General features: G+C 35.7%; 1 protein-coding gene across 11 annotated transcripts in view; it reads right to left on the bottom strand.

The window, feature by feature from the left end:
* DOCK7 (dedicator of cytokinesis 7) overlaps window positions 1-26,419 on the bottom strand; it is a 232,910-nt gene that overhangs the window by 25,138 nt on the left and 181,353 nt on the right. For 7 of the 11 annotated variants that reach the window (XM_055091843.2, XM_034966435.3, XM_034966442.3 and 4 more), the window contains 8 exons: window positions 25,508-25,642; window positions 24,456-24,608; window positions 16,159-16,317; window positions 15,401-15,501; window positions 14,099-14,291; window positions 12,527-12,670; window positions 8,759-8,890; window positions 7,225-7,239 (listed from right to left, as the gene is read on the bottom strand). In XM_055091843.2, coding sequence (XP_054947818.1) covers window positions 7,225-7,239; window positions 8,759-8,890; window positions 12,527-12,670; window positions 14,099-14,291; window positions 15,401-15,501; window positions 16,159-16,317; window positions 24,456-24,608; window positions 25,508-25,642 — 1,032 coding nt within the window. The remainder of the gene's footprint in view (window positions 1-7,224; window positions 7,240-8,758; window positions 8,891-12,526; window positions 12,671-14,098; window positions 14,292-15,400; window positions 15,502-16,158; window positions 16,318-24,455; window positions 24,609-25,507; window positions 25,643-26,419) is intronic. The other 4 variants (XM_063600783.1, XM_034966450.3, XM_034966456.3 and 1 more) reach the window with 1 other exon arrangement.

The following is a 26,419-nucleotide window of genomic DNA, read 5'->3' as shown; positions in this document are numbered from 1 at the left end:
TTGATGTGATCTGACCAATGAAGGTGTGTTGCTGGGCTCAATGTCACCTTGAATCTGAACACTGAATTTTATTAAGGTAACTTAAAACTAACCTACCTCTTTTTATTATATTTTCTCATGACATTCGGTTCAAGGAAAAATAATTAATGGGTGTTTATTATGTTAGCCACTGTTCATCTTCAGTAATAGGAAAGTAAAAATAAGTTAGACTTGCTTCCCAAGAGAGTAAAAAATGTATTCAAATAATTACAAAACAAAGGGATATATGCTATACTAAAAAGAGGTATAAGGGAAGATTAATCTTGTTGCAAGTAAGTCACAACAGAGGTAATGCATAGGGTTCTACTCAAAATAAACGGCCAAGTGGACAGGGAAGGGAAGGAAGGAACACTGATAGAGGGTCAGGGGAAGGCAGATTCAAATATTAGGGAAAGCGTTCATCCATTCAAATACTTATTGAGCGCTTACTATGTGTTAGCAAACTGTTCTAGATATTTATGATAAATCTGTGAACAGGCCAGGCGCGGTGGCTCATGCCTGTAATCCCAGCACTTTGGGAGGCCAAGGCGGGGGGATCACGAGGTCAGGAGATCGAGACCACCCTGGCTAACACGGTGAAACCCCGTCTCTACTAAAAATACAAAACATTAGCCTGGCGCCGTGGCGGGTGCCTGTAGTCCCAGCTGCTCGGGAGGCTGAGGCACGAGAATGGCGTGAACCCGGGAGGCGGAGCTTGCAGTGAGCCGAGATCGTGTCACTGCACTCCAGCCTGGGCGACAGAGCGAGACTCCGTCTCAAAAAAAAAAAAAAAAAAAAAAAAATCTGTGAACAAAAGGGACAAAGAAGGTCAGGGTAGGTTTCATCTGAGCAAAGACTGAAGGAGATGGGAGACTTATTCATGTGAATCCCTGAGCGACGTGCATCCCAGGCAGAGGAAAGAGCCAGTGCAAAGATCAGAAGGCTAAAGCCTACCGAGTGTGTTTGAGGAACAGGAAGGTAAGCAGTGTGGTTGGAGCAGAGTAAGCAAACAGGTAGAATCGGATGAGATAAGGTTAGAGAAGTAACTACAAGGAGTTACTGGATATTTAAAAATAAATGTTTGTGTGCAGAATGGAGTGGAGGAGAGAGCATCAGGGGATGAGGCTAGAGAGAAAGAAAGGCTGAGAATTTGACTATTTTCAACTTATACTCCCTCTAGTGTCAAACTACTACGGAAGTATGCTTCATGGAAGCACAGTCATATTGCTTCGCCTGCAGGAAAAACTCACTTCATCTTTATTTCTTCTTCAGAGCTTTGGACCACAGGATGATACCTGTTTTTCTTTTGAATTAAAAAAAACAAAAACAAAAAACTTTCCTATAAATTAGGCTGTTTTTCTAGCATTACCTTTCTTTACTGTTATGAATCCTTTCTGAACTTTCTATCACTCCTCACAATACAGCTTATTCTTCCTTAGCGATTCTACTTACTGCTTCCACAATCCTCTGGGTGATAAAACTATGTCCGGGACAAAGATATCCATCTACCATGTTTCTAAATGGTTCAAACCTCTTATGACAAATATATCATAAATCTATTTTAGTTTTGTTGTCTTTATTTAGCAAGAAACATTCCGTTGGACTAGTTGTATATTTCCACAGTGACATCATTTCTCTAACTTCTTTTATCCTCTCCCAGTTGTTTTCCACAATGCTTCCTTTAAGTTAACTGATTTCCATATAGGCATACCAGTATTTCACACAATGGTGATCTTTCTTTCCTTCTACTAGGTTTATTCCTCTTAAAGAGCATTTACCAGTTCACTTCTAGTTGCAGATCTCAACTGGGAAATATAAAACCTCTTAGATTTTATTAACTAGTGTTAAGATTTCTAATAGTAATTATGATTAAATCATATTAACAACAAAAATAACAACTTTCAACATTTTTTGAGTACTTACTATGTGCTAGACACTGGTTAACCACTTTACATGTATTATATCAATCCTTATCACAACTTTATGTGATAGATTAAATTATTTTCACCCTCATTTTATAGAGGAGGAAAAGTATCTTGCCCAAGGTCACGCTGTTAGTAAGTGGTGGAGTGGGAAGTTAAACTCTAATATATTTGACACCCGACTCTAAGCATTTTTTTTTTTTTTTTTTTTTGAGACAAAGTCTCACTCTTGTTGCCCAGGCTGGAGTGCAACGGCGCAATCTTAGCTCACCACAACCTCCGCCTCCCCGGTTCAAGCGATTCTCCTGCCTCAGCCTCCCAAGTAGCTGGGATTACCACCATGTCCGGCTAATTTTGTATTTTTAGTACAGACAGGGTTTCTCCATGTTGGTCAGGCTTAGGTGATTCACCTGCCTCAGCCTCCCAAAGTGCTGGGATTACAGACATGAGCCACCACGCTTGGCCTCAAGCTCTTAATTAAGCTTTATGTTCCCCATATTCTATATATACTGGTATAAACACCAGGACATTAGCATAACCCCTGAACTATCATCCACTTCTCTGGTGTTTTCTTGAGAATTCTTACAAATTTCCTCAAGAAATTCTTTTGAGGATTACCTCCTTCCCTATGTTGTTTTCCTCTATATTTCATCCTCTACTGCAATTATTTTTGCATGCTTGCATATCCTTTATACTTCAGCATAAAAATCAGGTTGGTGGCTTACTGAGAGACAAAACACATTCTTCCAAGATATATTGTACTCCATTTCTTATCAGAAGGACATATCTGACCATTTTATGTCCCAGTCCGAAAAAAAGAAACCACATCTAATATCATCTACATAGTAAATATTTGCTGTCCATATTTTTCTTTCTTTTTAAAAGACAGGGTCTTACTATGTCACCCAGGCTAGAGTGCAGTGGTGATCATAGTTCACTGTAACCTCAAACTCTTGGGCCTAAGTGATCTTCCTGCTTCAGTCTCCCAAGTAGCTAGGACCACAGGTACACATCACCATGCCCAGCTAATTTTTTTTTTTTTTTTTTGGGTAGAGATGAGATCTCACAGTGTTGCCCAGACTGGTTTCAAACTTCAGGCCTCAAGCGAGGATCGCGCCTTGGCCTCCCATAATGTTGGGATTACAGGTGTCAGCCACCATGCTGGGCTTTCATATCTTTCTTTTTCTTCTCAAAAGTAGCATAAGGGGCAGAAAAAAAATCAGTGGTATGGGATATATTATCAGGTGCTCAGTTATGGGTCTATACCAGTCATCAGGGAGTCACTAACTACCAGAAAGTATCTCCTCTTAGAGATACTAAGATTCTTCCCATTTACTATGTTTTCCTTAACTTTCTTCATATCTAACTTTACCTTTCTGAGGTAAAGGCTCATGGATGTTTTATACCTACAATGTTCTGATTTCTTTTTTTTTTTTGAGACAGGGCCTCGTTTTGTTGCCCAGGCTGGAGCATAGTAGCATGGTCTCAGCTCACTGCAAACTCTACCTTCCCGGCTCAAGCAATCCTCCCACCTCAGCCTTCCAAGTAGCTGAGACCACAGGTACATGCCCCGGCAATTTTTTTTGTTTCTTTTTGGTAGAGACATGGGTTTTGCCATGTTGACCATGCTGGTCTTAAACTCCTGAACTAAAGCGATCCTCCCACCTTGGCCTCCCAAAGTGCTGGGATTACAGGTGTGGGCCACTGTGCCTGACCTGTTTTACTTTCTCCTTTAGAGAGTCACATTTACCCACTCGACTACCCAAAAGTACTTGTTTTCACTATGCTCTATTCTTGAATTTTTATTTCATTTCCTTCTTTCAGAGTTGATCGCCCTGCTCATTATAATTTGCTGTTTCTAATCCTGTTCTATCTTTTAACTGCTTGGATGTGTTACTTTATGTCACTCAGCTTTAGTGTGGATTGAAGAAAATAAAAATCCAACAGAAGCCACTGAGCCAGAACTATGGCCAGTATTTCTGAACATATGAAAACCAAAATACTGGCTCACATTCATGTCCATTCAGTCCAATAATGAGAGTTAAGATATAGTCAATTTGCATCTGTCAATCTCAAAAGTTAGGGTAATCTATATTTCCTTAGGGATCTAGTAGAGATCTTCTCTAGCCTTTCCAGAAAATGTAAGATATACTTTACTAGAGTAGTGGTGTTCTTTAAAGAAATATGTTGTGATCTTTGAATGGAAAAAAAAGTATCACATGACTATGTTATCACTGGGGATTGATTTTTCTGAAAAATTTAAACTTGTATTAGTGTACTTCTGAATACAAATTCGTCACTATTTGATAACTGAACAAACTTTTCTTTTTTAACCCTGACCCTAAGATAGGGTCTCACTCTGTCATCCAGGCTAGAGTGCAGTGGCACCATCATAGCTCACTGCAGCCTTGAGGCCTGGGGTGAAGCAATCCTCCTGCCTCTGCCTCCCGAGTAGCTGGGAGTACATATGCACAACACCATACCTGGCCAATTTTTCTAATTTTCTGTAGAGATGGTCTCACTATGTTGTCCAGGCTGGTACAAACATAATTACAAATATATATATATATATATATATATATATATATATATACACACACACATACATAACATAGAAAGTGGTTATAAAAATTTTCATACAGAAACTTAACATTTCTCTTTCTGCTAAAAATAATTAAATATGCATCATAAAAAAAGAAGAGTTCAAAACATGTTTTTAGGCTGGGCATGGTGGCTTATTCCTATAATCCTAGCACTTTGGGAGGCTGAGGCAGGTGGATTGCTTGGGGCCAGGAGTTTGAGATCAACCTGAGCAACATGGCACAACCCTGTCTCTACAAAAATACAAAAAATTAGCTGGTGGCATGCGCCTACAGTCCTAGCTACTCGGGAGGCTGAGGTGGGAAGATCACCTGAACCCAGGAGGTGTCAAGGCTGCAGTGAGCTGTGATCGTGCCACTGCACTCCAGTCTGAATTACAGAGTGAGACCCCATCTCATAAACAAAAATTTTAAAAGACAACAAACATGCTTTTACTTCCTACTATTTCGAGGGAAAAGTAAAAATAAAAGTGAACACTAAACAGCCATTAAAGAACTGAAACTACCAGAGGAGATAACAGCCACATGACTCCCGAAAGGTTCATGATTTATTATTTTGCATGGTGAAGACTTTACTGAAATACTAAGTTTTAGAGTTATCTTTCACACACACACACACACACACACACACACACATACACACACACACCCTTCTAAAAAGCTTTGCCAACTCAAATAATTTGCACTAAATCAAGGAGCACAATAAAAAAATGAAACATGTGACTAATATATAAGCCCAGATGGGGTTTTCCTGTAAGTTGGGGAGCAAGTTATCAATTCAAAGAGCCTTTCTACAATGCACAGATTATCCTTACTGGACTTCAATCCAGTGAAAGCTCTACCAGAATACTAGAAAATTAGCTAGGAAACATTGCTTTTAGAAAAAACAAAATTACTGAAGTTTTCATCGAGTCAAAAAGAAAAATATCCACAAGATAGAACTTACCACAATAGACAATAGTAAAAGTGGGGAGTAGGGTCAGCAACCAGGGACAAGAGAGAAGAGAAAACAGAAAGCATTTTAATTACAGAAATTTCAAAACAAATAAGCAGCAAATGGTAGAAAACACATTTTTTAAATGCAGGCATCCATTTAAGTTTTACAAAGGAAAAGCAAAAAACAAACGTGCAACAAATTTAGCAGCTACAAAGCTAAAGGTCCAGTAAAAGGTAGTGACAAGTATATAACAAGAAAATAAAGTCTGTGAGACTTTTACCATGCAATAAACATGATGACAGAATGATATTAATGTCATAACCAGTGAAAATTATACCTTTCAGGGGTCGATTTAGCATCACGGAAACTAGTAATAAACTGCTCAGAGGTTTCAATTTATTATTTTATGCCTAATTTTCAACTAATTCTATTTAATGTTAGGAAATTTATAAGGAGTTTTATCATTCATAGATAACCATGGCAAGTCTCTTTATGTATGTCTTAACTGAGCCATAGGAATGAGGATTATATTTTGAGTATTAATACAGTCATATACATTTAATCTAGAGAATTAAGGTAGATTTATAAAAGTACTGGCTTCATCTAAAGAAAAACAAGACTTGGGTACTATTTCAGAAATAGAGGAAAACTCAGTAGTAATATTTATTCCCAAGGTTTTCTATTTGGGTCTTAAAACAAGGATTGCAATGCAAACCCAAAAAGAGAAGCCTAAGTGTTCGATCAACATAAATCTGACAACAAGTGAGAGGCAAAGCACACAACTTTACAAATATACCTAGCTTTAAATAAACCTGACTTATTACTACCTTGCTTTACCTCATCAAAATAAATTAGGGCATATTTTATAGAATTATTTCCTTTGCAGAAACGTTTAAAATAATGGTAATCAATTCTTCCTGGCATTTTTTTCGGGTAAGATTGTATTTACATATAACTTTTTGTGAGTCTTAACTACTACATAAAAGGAAGCATGTGTAGTCTTATCAAACAATATATCAAATGCTGTCAGAATACGAGGTCAAATTAAATTATAAGTTCTCTTAATTTCTTTATCCCTTTCCCCAACAAAATTTAAATGACAAAAGTGAATTTCTTTCCTCAGTAGTGCTCATAGTCAAGGTGAAGTGACTCAAGATCAAATTAACACAGTATCTCATCAATTCTAAAATGTACTTTTTTTGCTCACATTTTAATGTTTTTGTAGTTGGTATTCATCTTTCAACTAATAGGATATCCTGGTTTAATACACAGGGATTTTTTTTTCCTTTCTTAAAGGCATATAAAATACTAGTATGTTTTGTAATTGATGCCATCTGAGATCAGATGAAATAGAGTATTTTTTATTTACACCTCTGAGCAATAACACATAAATCGACCTCTGTAAAATGAGGTGAAACAATATGGTTAAAAAAAGAAATCTGTGTATAAATGTTGATGAGAGAAATGCTTCAAAGGGTAAAAACTAAAGTGATGACAAAGTGGCTCATTTACCAAAGAATCTCATTAGTGTAACATATGGATTTCCATGCACTGCCTACGACCTCATAATAAGATATTTCTTAAAATAACTTACAATATTTTAACAAAATTTCTTTGGTTAATGAATTCAGTTGATAGCAGATAGCAACAGAATGCCCACAGCTAGCACATGTGGGCAAAGCATTGGCATAAGAAATCTGATAAAATCAATCTATTAGTGTCTTTAACTAACTAAAACATTACCTACCTCCCAGCCAGTACTCTGTATAATAAAAAGTAAAAAAGGGCAAGTCATAAAAAAACTGTTTAAAAGAACAAAAAAGGCCAAAGGCACCATATACCATAAATTCTTCTCCACAAATAGAAGACAGCAGGATATTTTAAACAGCATATTCATTTACTTAAGACCTGCAATAATTTCATAAATTGCTTGGTCAAAACCCAGTGGCTAAAATTTTGCCTTTTAAAAACTTTAAGTGAAAGTACAAATTTTAGGGAAAGAGAGCCAGCAGCTTGTTCCATTTACATGTTTAAGTAAGATCTCTAACTAAGGTGAGCTGCACTTCACCAAGTATCTAGGATAAATTAAAATACAAACTGCAACTCTGCTCAAATGCCAACAACACAAATGGCTAAAAGTTTCTCAGAAACGACTAGCTCTAAATGTTCCAGACCTAACATTTATAATTTGCAATTTACAGCTCTAGAAACTGGCTTGAGGTTCCTGTGATAGTATATATACAACTGATTATTAAAAGACCTACCTGTCATGGTCATGAAACCTAATCAGTATTTTTCAACTTTAACATTTTAATAGATGACAATAAAATCCTGACTTAACAGGATAGCAGCCCTATTTTTAGACTGTCAAAGGCTTTTCAGATTAATCAGTTCATTTAGAACAGCTTAATTCATTGCAAAAAAGAAGAGGTCAAGCTGATAGGTAACAAAGTAGGACTAATACTGAATACAAAAGTGGATAGTCATACTCCACCTCCTTTGACACTGGCAGCAGTAGGTAACAGTAGGGTAGCACGGGCAAGGGAACAGAAAAGTGGAGGAGGAGGAGACTCGATAGGATATTTTGCAGTATTTCAATGAAGCCAAGGATTTAGTTTCAAAGAAATCAACTGCTAGTAGTGTACTTCATTTTAAAATTAAGTTTAATTTGATGCTAATTTTAGTGATAATATGTAGATTCCATAATGAACTATAAAGATTAAGTAATGAAATACTATTAGAATTAAATATACATTAAGACAACCATTTTATTCATTATTTTCACAAAATAATATTTTTGTATTAGAAATATATCAAAGGATGATTGTAAACATCTAGGAAAAATAAAGTTCAGTTGCAGTCATTAAAAATATTAGTAGTTTAATTATTAAAGTTTCACATCATTTAATTTAAAAAGCTGAAATATAAAAACTTTATTTTCACAGCAAAGGAATAGGTATCAATTTTAAAATGAGATTCACAACTATGATCTACCTTGTGAAACAAAATCACAATTTTTAAAAACTTGCTAATTAATAATTCAAAAATGAAAAAAAAAAGCTATGCAGAAAGTTTATGATGATCACCATTTACTTTAGGTGAATTCATTTTTATTGTTAATGAGCTTTGCTTTGGCCATGAACTATCATTTTGACCGCTCATTTGTAGTCTGATTAAAATGGTCATTTCACGGGATCTAGTTTGACATCAGTGCAAAACAACATTAATGCTTTCAGACAGTTTTTTCCCTTTATAGTGAAGCTAGAAATTGGAATCATTACCTGATGAACAATTTTGCTGAATGCTTCTTGAAGTTTACCATGAATTGTGGATAGTTTCTTTGCATCCCGATTAGCTTCATGAATAGGAATAAGTACTTTGTAAACCTCATTAACTGCTTCATACATGCCAGCCTATAAGAAAAAATTTTGTTAAGATGTTGCTTTCTTTTACATCAATAAGAAAGAAAAGTAATTATATGAATTCGCAATATTTCTATTAAGATAATACACTGAGGCCAGACGCAGTGGCTCACACCTGTAATCCCAGCACTTTGGGAGGCCGAGGCGGGTGGATCACAATGTCAGGAGATCGAGACCACCCTGGCTAGCACGGTGAAACCCCGTCTCTACTAAAAATACAAAACACTGGCCGGGCGTGGTGGCGGGCGCCTGTAGTCCCAGCTACTCAGGAGGCTGAGGCAGGAGAATGGCGTGAACATGGGAGGCGGAGTGTGCAGTGAGCTGAGACCGCGCCACTGCACTCCAGCCTGGGCGACAGAGCAAGACTCCATCTTGGGGAAAAATAATAATAGTAATAATACCACTGAAATTTTTCCAATAGAAAATAAAAACAAATACTACTAATTTTTAACTGTATTAAGGTTTAATAAAAGAATTTTCCAATGTATCTTCTCCTCTGGATAAATGGGTATGTATGTGGATATGTGTATGTGTGTGTATATTAATATATATACATACACATATGTATATATTTATATTTCTATAATTTGAATTGGGCATTTTCCTTTTATCTGCCCAATAATTACTTCACTAAGGTTAATGTGTGTATGTGTACTTATCTATGCTTATAATCTTTTGCAAAAACTAATTCTGAGCAGAAGAAAAATAAATTTAATATTACACTGGTCACAGATACCCAATTCTCCTATAATAGCATCCTGGGACATAAAAATCATTTACTTTTCCAAAATATTAAGCTGACGAAGGCAATCTCCTATTGTAAATCTCCTATGGAAAAATCACAAATCTTTAACAAAGCATAGAAAGTTTTGAGCCACCAGATTTCCTTCCACTGTGGGCTAGTTGGCCAGTGGTTGCTATGGTTATAATCACATAATCAGAGTGAAAGACAAGATGTCTTTGTATTGGTCTTCTATCCCTTATCCTTTTTTTTTTTTTTTTTTTTTTTAATAATAAGAGACAGGGTCTTGTTCTATTGTTTAGGTTGGCGTGCAGTGGTGTGATCATAACTCACTACAGCCTTGAACTCCTGGTCTCAAGCAATCCTCCCACCCCAGCCTCCTAAGTAGCTAGGACTACAGGTGCTCACCACCATGTCCAGCTAATTTTTTCATTTTTTGTAGAGATGACGCTCTTGTTACATTGAGCGGGCTGGTTTCAAACTCCTGGCCTCAAGCAATCCTCCCACCTTGCACAGTAATCCTAGGATTACTATGTAACCTCCCAAAGCACTGGAATGACAGGTGTGAGGCACTGGGCTTGACCCAGCCTTTATCTTTAATAATGGATTGGTGCTGTAGTAAGAGAAGAGAGAGATGTTTTCCAAAAGCCACTGAGTCCTCATCGGTTCACAGATCAGCAAACATATTTTCCCAAAGAAAAACATATGGTCCTTGAATTTCCCAGTAAGTTCGTAGGAGTATATTTAAACAATCATGTAGTTGTACTAGTGAAATATGTTTAGTGTAACTAAAATGCTCCAGTAATTATTTTAACTAAAATCAGATTAATTGAAAAAGAATAAAATTTACAATTATATACAACTGCAAAAGAATTTTAATAATATAGGTTACTGTCCCCCAATCTAAATGCACTATTGTGAATTATTAAAAATCACACATATACAAACACACAGAGTTATGTTAATTAAAATATTCCTCCAAAAACAAAAAAACTTTTCCCCCTGCTAGCTTAGACAAGTGAAGGGATGGAACTGGAATGGTCAAGGTCCTTAGAGGCAAACATTTTAAAAGAGGATCGACACCTAATATTTTAACTCTGCAAAAACACTCTTAAGAGTCTCACAATTGCCAATAATGATGAAAATGATGGTAACAGTAAACACACTAGTACTTACTTGGAATGAGGCGCTGTGATAAGCACTTTAAATACATGAACTTACTTAATTCTAAAAACATTCCTATGAGGTAGGTACTATTACTAGATGTATTTAATAGATAAGAAAAGTGAGGCACCAACAGGTTAAATAATTTGTGCCTGAAGTAAGACAACTACTAAATGGCAGAGCCAGGATTTGAACTTTGGCAGTATGCCTTCTAAATCTACCCTTTATCAATATATTGCAGGATAGGGATAAGGCCTGGTGAAGAACGAATCAATTCCCAACAGCAGTAGAAATGGGGAAAGAGGGCAGCATTGCATATTACCTCAAGCTTCTCTCTTACCCTAACATGAACCTCAGCATGTCCTAAACCTCGGTGCTGGTACACTAAACATTTTGCAGAAAAGTCAGAGGAAGTAACTGACCCTATCAACATGGTTTAAGAAGGTAAGCATGAATTCAGCTAACTATCTTTTCTTTCTCCAATAAACATCCCATCTGGGTTTCATCTGACTGCTTTAATTCTTCACATACGGATGGAAGGGAACAAGATTGGGGTTATAGCATGATAGCATAGTCAGGTAAAGGATTCAGGATGCAGTTCATAAAACTAAAGAGTAAGGCCCAGGCCTCCAATAACTACCTAATGAGGATTACTATGCAACCAATGGAATGAGTGGTCATAACTTTCTTGGACACCAGGGCAATGCCCATCATACTGGAAAGAAGATTCTCCATTTCATCCAATAGGCAAGATCTATTTATAGAGCCCTGTCAGTCTACCAACTAGGAACTTATATCACTCAGAGACTTTCTGTTTTGTTTTGCTATGTTTTTTAACTTAAAGGTTTTAGAAAATGTTTGGCAATAACAGTTTTATTAACCAAAAAAAATCTGCTACAAATCACATGCTGGTTCATAAACAAGCAAACGAAAAACACTGGTGGGTCTGGGCACAGTGGCTCATGCCTGTAATTTTAACACTTTGGGTGGCTGATGAGGGGAATATAACTTGAGGTCAGGAGTTTGAGACTATCTTGGGCAACAAAGTGAAACCCCATCCCTACAAAAAATAAAACAATTAGCCAGGTGTGATGGTGTGCCCCTGTGCCCCTGTATTCCCAGCTACTCAGGAGGCTGAGGTGGGAAGATATCTTGAGCCCAGGAGTTTGAGGCCGCAGTGAGCCAAACCACCGGAACACTGGGGGAAGTGACAGATTATTAAGATGAAAAGGAGTAAGCCAATAATGAATCTAGAAAGAAAATCTTTTCCTAGATAGTTTTTAGGGGACTTGAAATAAAAAACAATTTTTTTTTTCTTTTTTTGGAGACAGGGTTTTACTCTGTTGTCCAGGCTGGAGTGCAGCAGCATAATCATGGCTCACTGCAGCCTCAACCTCTTGGGCTCAAGCAATCCTCCCACCTCAGCCTCTCAAGTAGCTGGGACCACAGGCATGAGCCACCATGCCTGGTGAATTTTTAATTTTTTGTAGAGACGGTATCTCACTATGTTCCCCATGCTGGTCTTGAACTCCTGGATTCAAGCAATCCTCCCGTCTTAGCCTCTCAAAGTGCTGAGATTACAGGCATGAGCCACCATACCGGGTCCAGAATAAATTATCTTTAAAGAAAAGTAGGGTCATAAGCCAGAGAGAATAAATACACATGTCATTGATAATTAGAGGTATGAAACTGTGGGAAAAGAATTAACAAGAGTCATCTACCATAGAGAAGGAAGCAGCTGCTTGTTCCAGTAATCCCACAAGTCCTGACTCAGTAAAGTATTTTCCAGAGCAGATACCTTCTTCATCTGGAGATACCACATCATCTGAGACCGCAGATTCTTCTAAAACATTAGATGAAATATTCTAGGGAAAAAATATATTGAAAAGGTTTTTGAAACAGAATTTTCTAGCATAAAAATGTATAAGAAGAAATAACTGAAGATGAACTGTAACTATCAGGTTAGGTTAAAAAAAGGAGAGTGATATAAAAGTAAAAGATAAATCTCTAAAAACTTTCTGTATTTTGAAGATGATAATAAAATGAAAACACCATTGCTAGATAACTTTTCTCTTAATAAAAAGTTGTATGAAAGAAAATTAAGAAAAATCATGGGCTAAAGGAAATTGTAATATAACATAAGACATCTAAGGAGACATCAATAGTCTTTCTTATTTATTTAGTTGATCTTTTCAAAACTCTCTGTAAAGGAAAAAGGGTACAAAAATGGTCTCTTGACTTATCTAATGTACACGGAGTTAATTAAAAAAGTCAGGTATAATAAAAGCCCTCTTATTCAATGAGATTGGAATCAGCCATTATTTCTAAAAAAGAAATGATACATACATACCCTATTTTATTTTAACCTAAACATTTACAGTAGATGTACACTCATTCATCAACTTTTGAAGTAGATCTAAGGCCTTTTCTTTGTGTGTATGGGTTTCCAGATCAGATTTCCATGGAATCTCTTTTGGGTAAATACCCATAAGGCAACACTCTTCTTAAAGATTTCAAGTTTTGGTTTCTTTTGAGTGAAAACTTAAAAGATTATCAAATTATTCTAGAATTTTAGGAGTTTCCCCTCCCCCAATCTATTTGTCTGGCCCACAGTTAATTCAACAGCAATTGTTTTGGAGATTCACCTTTCCTGAGTCTTTGTAAAACATTCAACTTTGTTTTCAGAGAAACAATAACTTTCTTTTTGCATTCTGATTTCATCAGAAGATATAACATTTAACTAAATTTTATAATATCTCAAACCTACTATTAACAGGTTTTGAAGAAAAGCAAAGCATAACTGACTCTTGGTAAGCAAAGAATTCAACTAGTGGGTCAGAACTATGTACCCTACTAGAGGGCAAACTCATCTGTGAGTCATGGTATTAGTCATAAAATAATCTAATATTTTATGTAGGGAATAGAGAATGTTGGTATATCTGCTATGTGAAGTAAAAGGCAATTAAGAATTTCTACTGAATTCTGATTATCAGTAATACATTTCCATAGATGTTAAAGTATGTAATGGATTACAAGGCAGTAAAGACAAAGAGAATAAATAAGCATAGTGCTGATAATTCAGAGGTAAGAAACTGTGGAAAGAGAATCAACAAGAAGTACTCCTTAAAAATGTATTAATGACAATCACTGTGAAATGTTAATTTACCTTGTGAAGCATTGGCTTAAGTCTTTAAGCTTTCCTTACAAACTAAAAAAATCTAAACACCAGTGAGAAAAAGCTAAAACCAAAAAAAGATATACCTTGATTTAATGTACATCTGGAAGATTCCTACCTGAAATGTTACACATCCCACAGGAAGATATTTCCGGTCCTCCAGCATGCTCAAATATTCAGCAACAAGTGCTGCTGAGTGGACTAGACACTGTGCAGCTTCAGCATGATTGCTTCGTTCTGAGTGCTTGCCTGCCATGTTCTGCAACCAGGTCAATCGCAGATCTGGAGAGGTCTGGTAACCCTTGGCAATTCTAATTAGAACAGAAATTCTTCTCCATTAGCATATGCTTCCCAAGCTGGGAGGGAGTTTAGATAGCTCGCTCAGAGTTTACCTAGAAAGGTTTTTGATACTGTGCACAACCTACTTAGTTTTAAAGTAGTATGAAAATGTCGCTATGCAGGCCTAGAGAAATAACTGTGGCCTATGGAATGGATAATATCGGTGGGGGGGGCAGGAGGGGCAAAAAAGAAATATGCCATATTAAATTCTGACTTTTAAGAAAATAACCAGTTAAGGGAAAAAGTATGGAAATTTATGTGTTCATTACAGAAACATAGAGAAGTTTTATACACAAGGGAAAAAGAAAACTTCTAAAAGGTACTTTTATTACTTTATTTCAAAGAGATTAAATTGTTTTATTTGTGCTTTTAATGAACCCCAAAACTGCAGGAACAGAGGGTCATATGACAGAGAAAAATTCTTAAGTTTTACTATTGTATCTATTAAGGTGTTAATACAATATGATTTATGGAGTTTTCAAAATGTGCCCTTAGAAATATCATTCTTTAGTCATAACTGTATTGAAAATCAGGTAACTAATGTTATGGTAAAACATTCATATACTGTATTTTCTTCTGAAAAGACTGAGTTTTACATTGAAAATATTGGTATGGGCCTTCAAAGGAACTCTGGGGCCCAGGACACCAAGGTGTTAAATGTGTGTTATGAATATTTTAAAAAATCCTCGTTTTTGATAATCAATAAGTACATTTGCATTGTTCTTAAAAGAAGAGACACAGAAGATCCAAAGATGCCACCTGGAAAAAGTGCATTTGGACTTTCAATCTACCATTAGAAAAATCACTCAAGGCCAGGTGAGGTGGCTCACGTCTGTAATCCCAGAACTTTGGGAGGCCAAGACAGGCGGATCTCTTGAGCCCAGGAGTTCAAGACCAGCCTGGGCAATATGGTAAAACCCCATCTCTACAAAAAAGTAAAAAATAAAAATAAAAACAATAAAGAATGTAAATAAAGAAAAATCACAAATCATTTTTGTGTGTTTATTTTTTTCATCTAATGCTTACTGTATGTCTTACTAAGTCCCTTATACAAAGCATAAATGAATCAAATAAATGCTACCTGTACATTAGATCAATCAACATTTCAGGATCCTCCTGGTGTTCCTTCATTTTCACAGTATCAGAAAGAATCATATGGAGATTGAAAACCAGATCCTGGACCTGCAGCAGAGAATTATATGAAAAACATTCTTGAATTGTCATTCATCCATAATCACCAAATTAGTTTCAGAGATATTTCAGATAAATATCTAAAGATTTCAAAACAAGTTGTAGGATACTGATATGATTCTGTACAGTATAGGTATGTGGGGATATGGTAAGTGAAAGGTAGTAAACTTTATATAAATTCCTCAGCAGACTATGTTTATTTTTGTTCTTTCACCTGGAAACAAGCAGAACTGTAAGTAGAAATAAAACAGAGGGATATGGGAAATACAAGAATACAAAAGGAAAATTCTCTCCTATATTTCTGATTTTACTAAAAGGTAGTTTGTAGAAACTTTAGTTTTTAAGGCATATTATTGTTTGATTAATAAGTAGGAACGTTTCATCATAAAGCTTTGTCTGTACTGTCCAAGTCTGCTGTTCTACTTATTATAAGTGCACAGAATTAAACACCACAGAATTAATTATTTCCAAAAAGAAGGGTAGCTTAATAAAACAAAGAGATTCAGTCCTATCTATGGCACATGATGTATGGACTGAAAATGAAATAAATGATCCTCCAGCAAAAACCAACTTTTGATTTAACAATTTGGAAAGTGCCTATTTAACAAGCCTATTTCAATTAATGATCTAGAAAGCAGCATTTCTGACCTGATCAGGAAATGTTGTTTCCCTCAATTCCAGATCTTCTTCAGCATATGTCAATATAGTCTTTAGAGAACGTCTTAAGAATTCTTCATTAAAATTCTGAGATGTGCCCACCAAGGAGGATAGCGACATTGTTACCTGCATTTTAACCCTGGCAAAGTTCTGTAACAGAGAAATTGTCCAGTCAATACTTAATATAGAAAAGCTTTAAAAAGTCTGCTATTTTTCCTTGCTAAAAGAAAAGTATATTTAGTGAAAAAATACCATTCTAAGCAAAATATTTTTTAAAGTAATAAAATATGCATATCAAAATCTTATTTTAGAAAGGTTGTAAAACTTAGAATTTTGTTGTGAATAATGTGCTACAAAACAGGATTTTAAGAAGTCATGTGCTAAGGGTTGAATTAGAAATTCTGCTTATGTCTTTACATTTATTTATTATGGGCATATGTTATTAATATAACATTTTACAGATGAGGTTAAATAGCTTGACTGACATTATAAAATTCTTAAATGGTAGATGGAGTATTTAAATTCTAGTCCATTTCATGACATCCATACTATGATGAAAGTAATTTAACACACATCATGCATAAAGTAATGTAAGGTAGAATCTTTTGGAGTGATGCCTTTAACAGTTTATAACTTACATTCTTCCTTTTTTTAGTGTAAATTCATTTCTGCTCCACCATTTTCTACCATGAAATCACTCTGAAGAGATTATTGGTGATAATATATTAATTGTCAAATCCAATATTTTTTGGTCAATATTCTACTTTACATCTTTGTATATTTAAATTACTTTCACCTTGAAAATCTCCTACCTTATCTTCAGTGGCACCACTTTATCCTGGTTTTCCTATTCTTTTTCGACTTTTTTTCTATTTTATTCCTTGGTTGTTCTTCCTAAATACCAGTATTCCCAAAGATTCTGTCAAAAACCTTTTCTCACTTAACATACTCTAAAGAGCCTCATCCATGTCTTTGCTTCAACCAGTATATACACATGTTTCTATCTCCAGCTGATATTTGTCTGTAGAACTCCAGGCTATTATATTTTACTAGATAGCACCATCTGGATGTCTCATAGGTACCACAAAGTCAACATGTCTAAAATACCTTCTCTCCCTATTGATTATCTAAAAAAGTGATACTATTCTTGTAGTCATGCCAAAAATCTAGGGGTCACCCCTACTCATCCTCCCCTCTCATTTTTCATACCATAAATCCAAATCCACACCATCTCCTAATGTGTTCCAATATATCCTTTCTCCATTCCAAATGGCTTTGCTTTATTTTACACCCTCACCATTTCTTATTTGGATTACTGTAATAACTTCCTAATCAATCTCCATGCCTTTTTCTTTCATATCTCTCAGTCTAACCTCTACCTAGCACCACGGAACTTTTTGTAAAATGCAAATCTGAACATGTTCCTCCTCTCCTTAAAATGCTCCTAAGGCAGCTGTCCAAAGTTTTGAGGATAAAATTCAAGAATTCAACTCAGTAAATATGTCACACTACATAGTAGGCACTGAGAGTATAGTGATAAAATAATTCATAGTTGGCTAGGCCTTTTCAATTACACCTTTATCCCTTACTCTTTCTTCCAGCCATAACCATCAAAAAGTGCTTTTTTTTAAAAAAAGGGGCTGGGCATGGTGGCTCACATCTGTAATCCCAGCAGTTTGGGAGGCCAAGACAGGAGGTTCACTGAGGCCCAAAGTTTGAGACCGGCATGTCTACGAATTTTTTTTTTTAATTAGCTAGATGTAGTGGTACATGCGTGTAGTCCCAGCTACTTGGGAGGCTGAGTGGAAGGATCCCTTGAGCAAAGGAGTTCAAAGCTGTCCACTGCACTTTAGTCTGGCCAACAGAGTAAGACCTCATCTCCCAAAATTTAAAAAAAGTGCTAAAAAACTGTCTTTGTGTTTGCCCATTTCCTTCTTTCATCTCCATGCCTTTCTAATTATGTATGTGTCATTATCTTTACCTTAAAAGCTCTATCCATTTAGCCATCTGATTGGGTAATTCTTCATTCTTACTTCAAACATCTCTTCTTTCTGAAAACCCATCCCTGCATCATAAGCTATTTTTCTATGTGCTTATGAAGTACCCTGTGCTTATCTCGCATTATATTAACAACACCAAGGACTTATTCAGCACTTGCTTAGTGCCATCTACTGCTATGTTTTACTTAATATTAATTTATGTAACACTCACAAAACCATCTGAACTAGATTCATCTGTTATTAAATGAACATCACTTTCTCATCCTCTTCTCCCACTAGGTGCCAAGCTACTTGAAAAAAAAAAAACAAAAACTGTCCTTTTATCTATGTCTGCCCAATGCCTACCAAAGCAGCCAAGACACAGTTCCATATTTTACTATGTTGTACAATATACAGACATAATACTGCATCTGTTGAATAAACATATATATCACTGCCAGTTTTAAATTACCCATTTCTTTCTTTTTTTTTTTTGAGACAGAGTCTTACTCTGTCACCCAGGCTGGAGTGAAGTGGCGTGATCTTGGTTCACCACAATCTCTGCCTTCCGGGTTCAAGCAATTCTCCTGCCTCAGCCTCCCAAATAGCTGGGATTACAGGCACCCGCCACCATGCTTGGCTAATTTTTATATTTTTAGTAGAGACGAGGTTTCACCATGTTGGCCAGGCTGGTCTTGAACTCCTGACCTCAGGTGATCCACCTGCCTCGGCCTCCCAAAGTGCTGGGATTACAGGCGTGAGCCACTGCATCCAGCCACCTATTCCTTTTTAGAAACACTGCCTGATACTAATACTATAAATTGTCCTTTCTTCTTTTATATAAAGCTTTTCCAAAATAACAGAAACATGTATCAAGAAAACTGAGTGTGGTCAAATTTTAGAGACTTTATTTCATAAACAAAGTAAGATCAATAAAGTAACCATATTCTTCTATTCTGGGTTAAGACAGAAGACTTCCCTTCCAGTAAAAAAAAGGACAGTATGAGACAGCAATTTCCCACTTCTGGATTTCATGTAAAAATAAAAGATGGGGGAATAGAAAAAACCCCACAAACTCTATCTTTATCAAAATGAGGAGTCAGATATAATTCATTTATTAGAAAAATGGGAGGTTGCCAACACAAGCTAAGTTAGGAAGCAGTTCCAATATAAGGCAAGGAAAGGAAAGCAAAGAGTGAGGAATCCTAGGGCACAGATTTTAGAACTAATGAGGGAAACAAATATTTCCTGTAAGTAAGAAACTTGGCCAGGTGTGATAGTAGCTCACATCTGAAATCCCAGCACTTTGGGAGGCCAAGACAGGAGAGCTGCTTGAGGCAAGGATTTCAAGACCAGCCTAGGCAACAGAGACAGATCCTGTTTCTACAAGAAAAAAAAAAATTAGCCAGGCATGACATGGTGGTGTGTGCCTATAGCCCCAGCTACTTGGGAGGCTGAGGTGGGAGGATCCCTTTAGCCCAGGAGTTTTGAGGCTGCAATGAGCTATGACTGCACCACTGCACTCCAGCCTGGGTAACAGAGCAAGACCCTGTCTCTAAAAAATAAATAAATAAATACACAAGAAACCCATCTTGAAGTTGTAAAACTGTTCTGAAAAAAAAAAAGAGCTAAAAATCTGGTAAAATTGGACAGAGATGGATCATCCAGAAAGTTTAGGCAGTTAGGCAAGATGTGCCTGCAATAGCAAAATCCCAGCCAAAACACATTTCTAAAGGAACTCCCTATAAATGCTTGGGCCAAGATAACCCAGCTTATCCTATGTTGAGTAGTAAAAAGGTAAGGAAGAGCAGCAAAACTCACCAGATAAAGAATACTTAATAGACAAATGATGTCATAAAACAGACGAAAATTCTAATGAAATATTTTGATTTAAATTATACAAAATTTATGAAGACATCTTTAGAATAAAAAAGGCAGAAATACAAGAAGTAAAGGAAAGATGGCAAAAATCAGAAAACAATAACATATAATCAATTACATGTGAGCTGGCAAAAGAAATTTTTTTACTTGGAAAAGTAAGAAAAAAACAGAAATGAAGATGAAATTTTAAAAGTGTTAAAAAGGAGAAGACAAAATGATAGGTAAAGTAAAAGTTCCAACATATGTATAATGAACCCAGCACAGAAACCCCAAACACAGGAACAAAACAAGTATTTAATTTTATATTCAAGAAAATTTTCTGAAATAAATGAACTAAAAGTACACATCATGTACCTGAGAAACTTAACACAAATCAGTCAATACTAAGACAAATATTCTAGAAAAGTCATTTAATTATAAATATAAAGAAAATCTCATGAGCAGCTGGGGGAAAAATGTTATTTAAAACGGAGAAAAATACCTTTCAATATATCTACAACAATATTTAATGTCAGAAGACAATGGTACTCAAGTACCCTTTTTTTCCTATGAGGTGTTCTTTATCTGATAAGTTTTGCTGATTTTTCTCGTGCTTATTATTATTCAAAGTATAAGGCAAAGATTTCATAACCACCCTTGCTGTCCTACAAGTACAGACAACTTTAAACAATCAAGAACTTGGAAAACTGGCTGGGTGCAATGGTTACTGCCTGTAATCCCAACACTCTGGGTGGACAAGGTGGGAGAACAGCTTGAGCCCAGGAGTTCTGGGCTACAGTGAAGTACCATCATGCCACTGCAGTCTAGCCTGGGTGACAGGAGGAAACGCTGTCTCTATTTTTAAAAGTGGGGGGTGAGTGGGGTGGGCAGGGCGAGGTGGCTCATACCTGCAGTCCCAGCACTTTGGAAGGCCGTGCAGGGAGGACTGCCTGAGCCTACGAGTTCAAGACCAGACTGGGCAACAAAGTGAGTTCCTGTCTCTACTAAAACAAACAAAAAAACACTTGGAGAATATTACTCCTAAGAACCTTGATTAGGACAATATTTAGCTAAATAAAAGATAATTACAGCCCTAAAAAACTGGTGGTAAGCAATATTTCATTTTACAACTAAGACTACAAACTAAGACTGAAATGTTACAGCTAAGAAAAACACTAGGAGGGTGAGAAAGGAGATAGAAAGAAGTACTTAACTATCTACAGTAGACATAAAACAAATAACATTATTTGAAGGTGGCAATTAAACCAAGTGAAGTATATGCAGATTCAACAATACAGATGTAAACAGTAAGAAAGATAATTTTTTGAAATATTGAGGTACAAAGAATGACAGGGTGGAGGTGAGAAAAGAAAATCAGCAATTTTATCACTGTTCATTAAAGGGAGTTAATAGATACTTGTCTCAAGTAGAGTTTCTCAATATTTTTTTCATTATTGTCCCCCTAATAAATCTTTTTGAACATTTTTTCTAATTACATCCCTATGATATTTTAATGTCAGAGATGTATACATCTGTTTATGCACTCTATGTATTTCTGGATTTATATACACGTAAGAAAGTAAATATAAAGCTTACTCTTTTTACTTGATGCAAGGTTATGAATGACTAGATAAAAATTTTAAGTTAAAAATCTGAAAATGATTTACATTTAGCTTATGTTTATAGGCTGGTTTTCTGAAAAACTTTTAATATAATCTTTTAGCTTAAATAAACTATAATGTATCAAATTACACAAATAAATTAGCAACTTATATAACTACAAAACAAAAGCAGCAATGTAATCAATTTTTTAAACCATTCAAAACTGCTATTCATTCAGCAAAAGAAAGGAATTAAAAATTAATTTCTTAAAAATTATTTCAGTGAACTTTCACTATTTGCTTGATAGAAGGAAATAAGTTCTGGCTACTAGATATTCATTCAGATATTGTTGACTTTTTTTATTTTCAGCAAATGACATGATTAAAAATGGGTTGAATAACTTTTGTAGAATGAAGTAATAAATTGGAAAGTTTTTTTCTTGGGCTTAATTTTCAAAGCCCAAGTCACACACGAATGCACTGAGAACCAAACATAAACAATATCCACAAGGCAGCCAATGGAAGCAACCTCTTGCCATATGACTGAGATCAAGCAATTGATTAAAAGTCTCCCTATCACAGTCATCTATTCTCCAGTTTTATAAGCCCAATTTCGCATACATTTTGTTTTTTGTTTATCTTCCATGAACTTAATGTCAATGCTGCTCATGTGATATCCAATAAGACCAATGAGACAAATAAATACTAAGGAATGCCATGTTGTTGGGTAGTGTTGAGCTTTGGAGGACCATAAGCTAAGATTTTTCTCATCCTCCACAAAAAAGAATTTTCACTCCCATGGTGGTAATTACTGCCCTGGTTGAGAATGCATGATCTAAAGAAATAGAGTACTAGGGGTATTACATAACTATAAAGGCAACCATTAGAGCAAAACCAGAAATTTTGCTAAATATGATAGACACTACATCCCCAAAACAAGGTAAACAGACCATATAGTGTAAGATGAAAACAACCAACACAATTTTTTTTAAAGGGGAGGCAAGAGGGAAAGGCATAACAAAATAATAGAATTCCAGGATGTATGTAATATAATAACAAGTATGAAAGGTTTAATTCAATTAGAGGTTGGATCACAAAGCAAAACTCAACTCTTATGTTGTATATGAGAGGCACATCTAAAATAAAGTGAAAATTAAAGAACAGGCAAAGGCAATTAAAGTAAGTTCAAATTAAAAAGAAAGCAGAGGTCAAAATCTTAATACCATAAGAGATGAAATTCAGGCCAAAAAATAAAATAGAATAAAGGTTTTAAATAAAACCAAGACGAGTTCTTTTAAATTCCAAAGGAGAAAAACTCTTAAGAAGATACAGCAGTTATGAGTATTAGTACACCAAATAAAAGCTAAAGGAGAAACAGACAAACACAGTTATAGGCTTTAATTTACTTCTACCAAGTGAAACAAAAACAAGGATATAGAGAGACACAATAATGTAATTAATAAGGTGTATTTATCTAGTATATGTTTAACTCAATATTCTGAAAACAGAACTACTTCCTTTTTAAAGTTTTTTTGTAGAACACTCATAAAAATGGATTATATTTAGACACACAAATACACAGATCCACAGTAAAGAAAGGGAGAAACAGAATACACATTGTACAATCACGATGTAATAAAGCTGAAAATTAACATAAACAATTTTTTTTTTTTTGAGACAGGATCTCACTCTGTCACTCAGGCTGGAGTACAGTGGTGTGTTCATAGCTCACTGCGACCTCACACTCCTGGGCTCAAAGGGATCCTCCCATCTCAGCCTCCCGAGTAGCTGCGACCACAGGCACAGGCCACCAAGCCCGGCTAGTATTATTTATTTTTTTGTAGAGATAGGGTTTTACTATGTCATTTAGGCTGGCCTCAAACTCCTGGCCTCAAGCAATCTTCCTTCCTCGGCCACCCAAAGTGTTGGGATTACACGTGTGAGCCACTGGAGCCAGCCAAAACTTTGAAACAAAAAGGCTAGCAGCCAGGCGCGGTGGCTCACTCCTGTAATCCCAGCACTTTGGGAGGCCGAGGCAGGCGGATCACGAGGTCAGGAGATCGAGACCATCCTGGCTAACATGGTGAAACCCCGTCTCTACTAAAAGTACAAAAAATTAGCTGGGCGTGGTGGCGGGCACCTGTAATCCCAGCTACTTGGGAGGCTGAGGCAGGAGAATGGCGTGAACCCAGGAGGCGGAGCTTGCAGTGAGCCAAGATCACGCCACTGCACTCCAGCCTGGGCGACTGAGTGAGACTCTGTCTCAAAAAAAAAAAAAAAATAAGGCTAGTCAACTCTTTGGGTTAAAAAGAAAATACAAACTGAAATGACAAGATTACTAAATATCAGAACTAAGGAGACGCCAAAAATAGCACTTAAAGGAAAATTCAAGGCCTTAAATACTTACATAAGCAAAAATAAATGAACTAAATATTTGACTCAAAAAGGAAAAATATAACACATGAATATAACATATAATAAAAGACAAATGAAAAAATGGAATTCTTCAAAGGCTGTGACATGTAATTGTAAAATATCAAGCCAAGATACTTAAACTTGTATTTCTTTTTACTTAGGGACAATTAAAATTTAAAACTGCTCAATGTACATTTATATTCTAAGTCTGTATTAATATACATACATACATACATACGTACACATGATATGCACACAATTGGAGATTTGGATTTTTGTAAGATATACACAGAATGAGAAATATCAAGATAGCCTATGATTAGACTAAAAATATACAAAAAACTCCATGCTCTCCCAAAAACTGATTTAATAACTATCAGCAGAAGTTATATTTCATTATGAATACAGAGAATTTTCATGATAAAATACTTACATTCCCAATCTCAAAGTTTTGCCTCATTAGTAGGTAAAGGGAGGCACTGGCGTGTGACCGTATTGTACCGATGCTACTGCTACAGTGTCGGAGAAGCCTGAGGCATAAATCAGCACACTGCTCTGTCTCTTCTTCAAATAAGAGTTCAGGAAACTGTAAAACAACGAAACAAACCACCACTGAATTTTTACAGTAAAAGTTTCTGAGATATGTTAATATAACCTGAACTGGAGACTTGTTAGTATAGCCCAGAAATTAAAAGAATGGTTAGGACAATATTAGCTAATGGTTAATAGTGTGAGACACAGAGTCAAACTGGGTTCGAATGCTCATTATTCCACTTACTAACTAGTAGTGGGACCTTGGACAAGTTTTCTCATCCACAAAATAGGCCTAATAATATATCTACAAGGGATTGTTGTGAAGCTTCTATCAGAATGTGCATAAAACACTTAGTAATCAACATATATGAATTCTATATTTATTACAAAATAATACGTAAGTTATTTTCATCAACATCTCTGCATTCCATCTTCTAGGATGATTAAAATGAAATAGCTACCTTCAAAATTTAAGAATATACATATTTCTAAGGGAAAACAAATATAAGAAGTAAACATTTAAAGCAGTTGAACAAACACATACCTTCTTTTCCATTCATCATAAAATAATTTCAGTGGGTTGAATTGCTTATATATTGAATTCTTTACAAATTGAGTTTTTTATAAAAACAGAACCAAGTGAAGAGAAAACAAGAGAAGCCCCATATTTAAGATTGGCTATTAATTTCAGGCCCTTCTCCACATCCAAGTTACTGTTTTTCAAACCAGAACTGGTTAAAGGTGATTCGAATAAATGAAAAATTCCAAAAGGCAGGCAGCAGTAGAGAGGCAAAGAAGAATCAAGGGTCTTAGGTTATTATTTAAATTTTAACTACACATATTCATTAATATATTACTACATATATTAACCAATGAATGTGTCAAATGATCTTAGACAATGTTAATAAAAAAAACAAAGTCTGACAACACTGCAGGTACAAAATAACCTACCTTTGAAACCAAGGCTCTCTGTGTAGCAAAACAGTGTTGTAGATAAACTGCACTTTGGTTACAGGCCATGCTGTGTAGTAGCACTTTTAGCACTCCACCAAGAATGCTCTCTTTGGATTCCGTTACAGAAACGGTCTGCAATTTAAAAATAAACAAATAAAATAGAGATGTACTTGCAATTTAGTTATGGATGTTACAGGCCTCCCTATGTATAAATAAAGGCCTCCCTGTATGTATAAGTAAAGTTTTAAAAGATAAAAAAATGATAACATAAGATCTAGGATGGCTTCAAGAAGGAGCTAAGCAGGATTTGAATAAGAAAAGGGGGAAAAAGAATAAATATAATTTAAATGAGAAAAAACAGGAGTAAGATACAATGGCAAGAAATCATAAGGTGTGTTTTAGGAAAATTAGTAAGTAAATTTGAATTGACTTGAGGTTCATGTAGAAAATAACTAGAGATAAGGCTGAAAAATAGAGTGGTGCCTAGAGCAAAAAATGTTGGTGGTACACAAATAACCATTCTTTTCTTCTTTAATAATTGAAATCCTGAATTTTAGCTGAAGACTTTGAATCCGGCTACAGAGAGAGGTGAACAAAAGAGAAGTTACATCTTCTGAGTCATGCCCTTAAAAAAAGAAATGTACTCTGTCCCTGCTGTTTCTTTTCACTGAATGAAATACAGACATGATGGCTGCAGCTCAAGCAACCATCTTGGGATTAGGTATCTTGGACTTATTAAATTTTTTCTATTTTTAAAACTTTAGTCAGGATAATGACTGATAAAATCTTTTTTTTTGTTTTTGAGATGGAGTCTCACTCTGTCACCCAGGCTGAAGTGCAGTGGCTTGATCTTGGCTCACTGCAACCTCCGCCTCCTGGCTTCAAGCAATTCTTGTGCCTCAGCCTCCT

The sequence above is a fragment of the Pan paniscus genome, chromosome 1, assembly GCF_029289425.2.
Source record: "Pan paniscus chromosome 1, NHGRI_mPanPan1-v2.0_pri, whole genome shotgun sequence".
Classification (NCBI taxonomy): Eukaryota; Metazoa; Chordata; class Mammalia; order Primates; family Hominidae; genus Pan; species Pan paniscus.
This window is presented reverse-complemented; position numbering and strand designations above follow the sequence as displayed.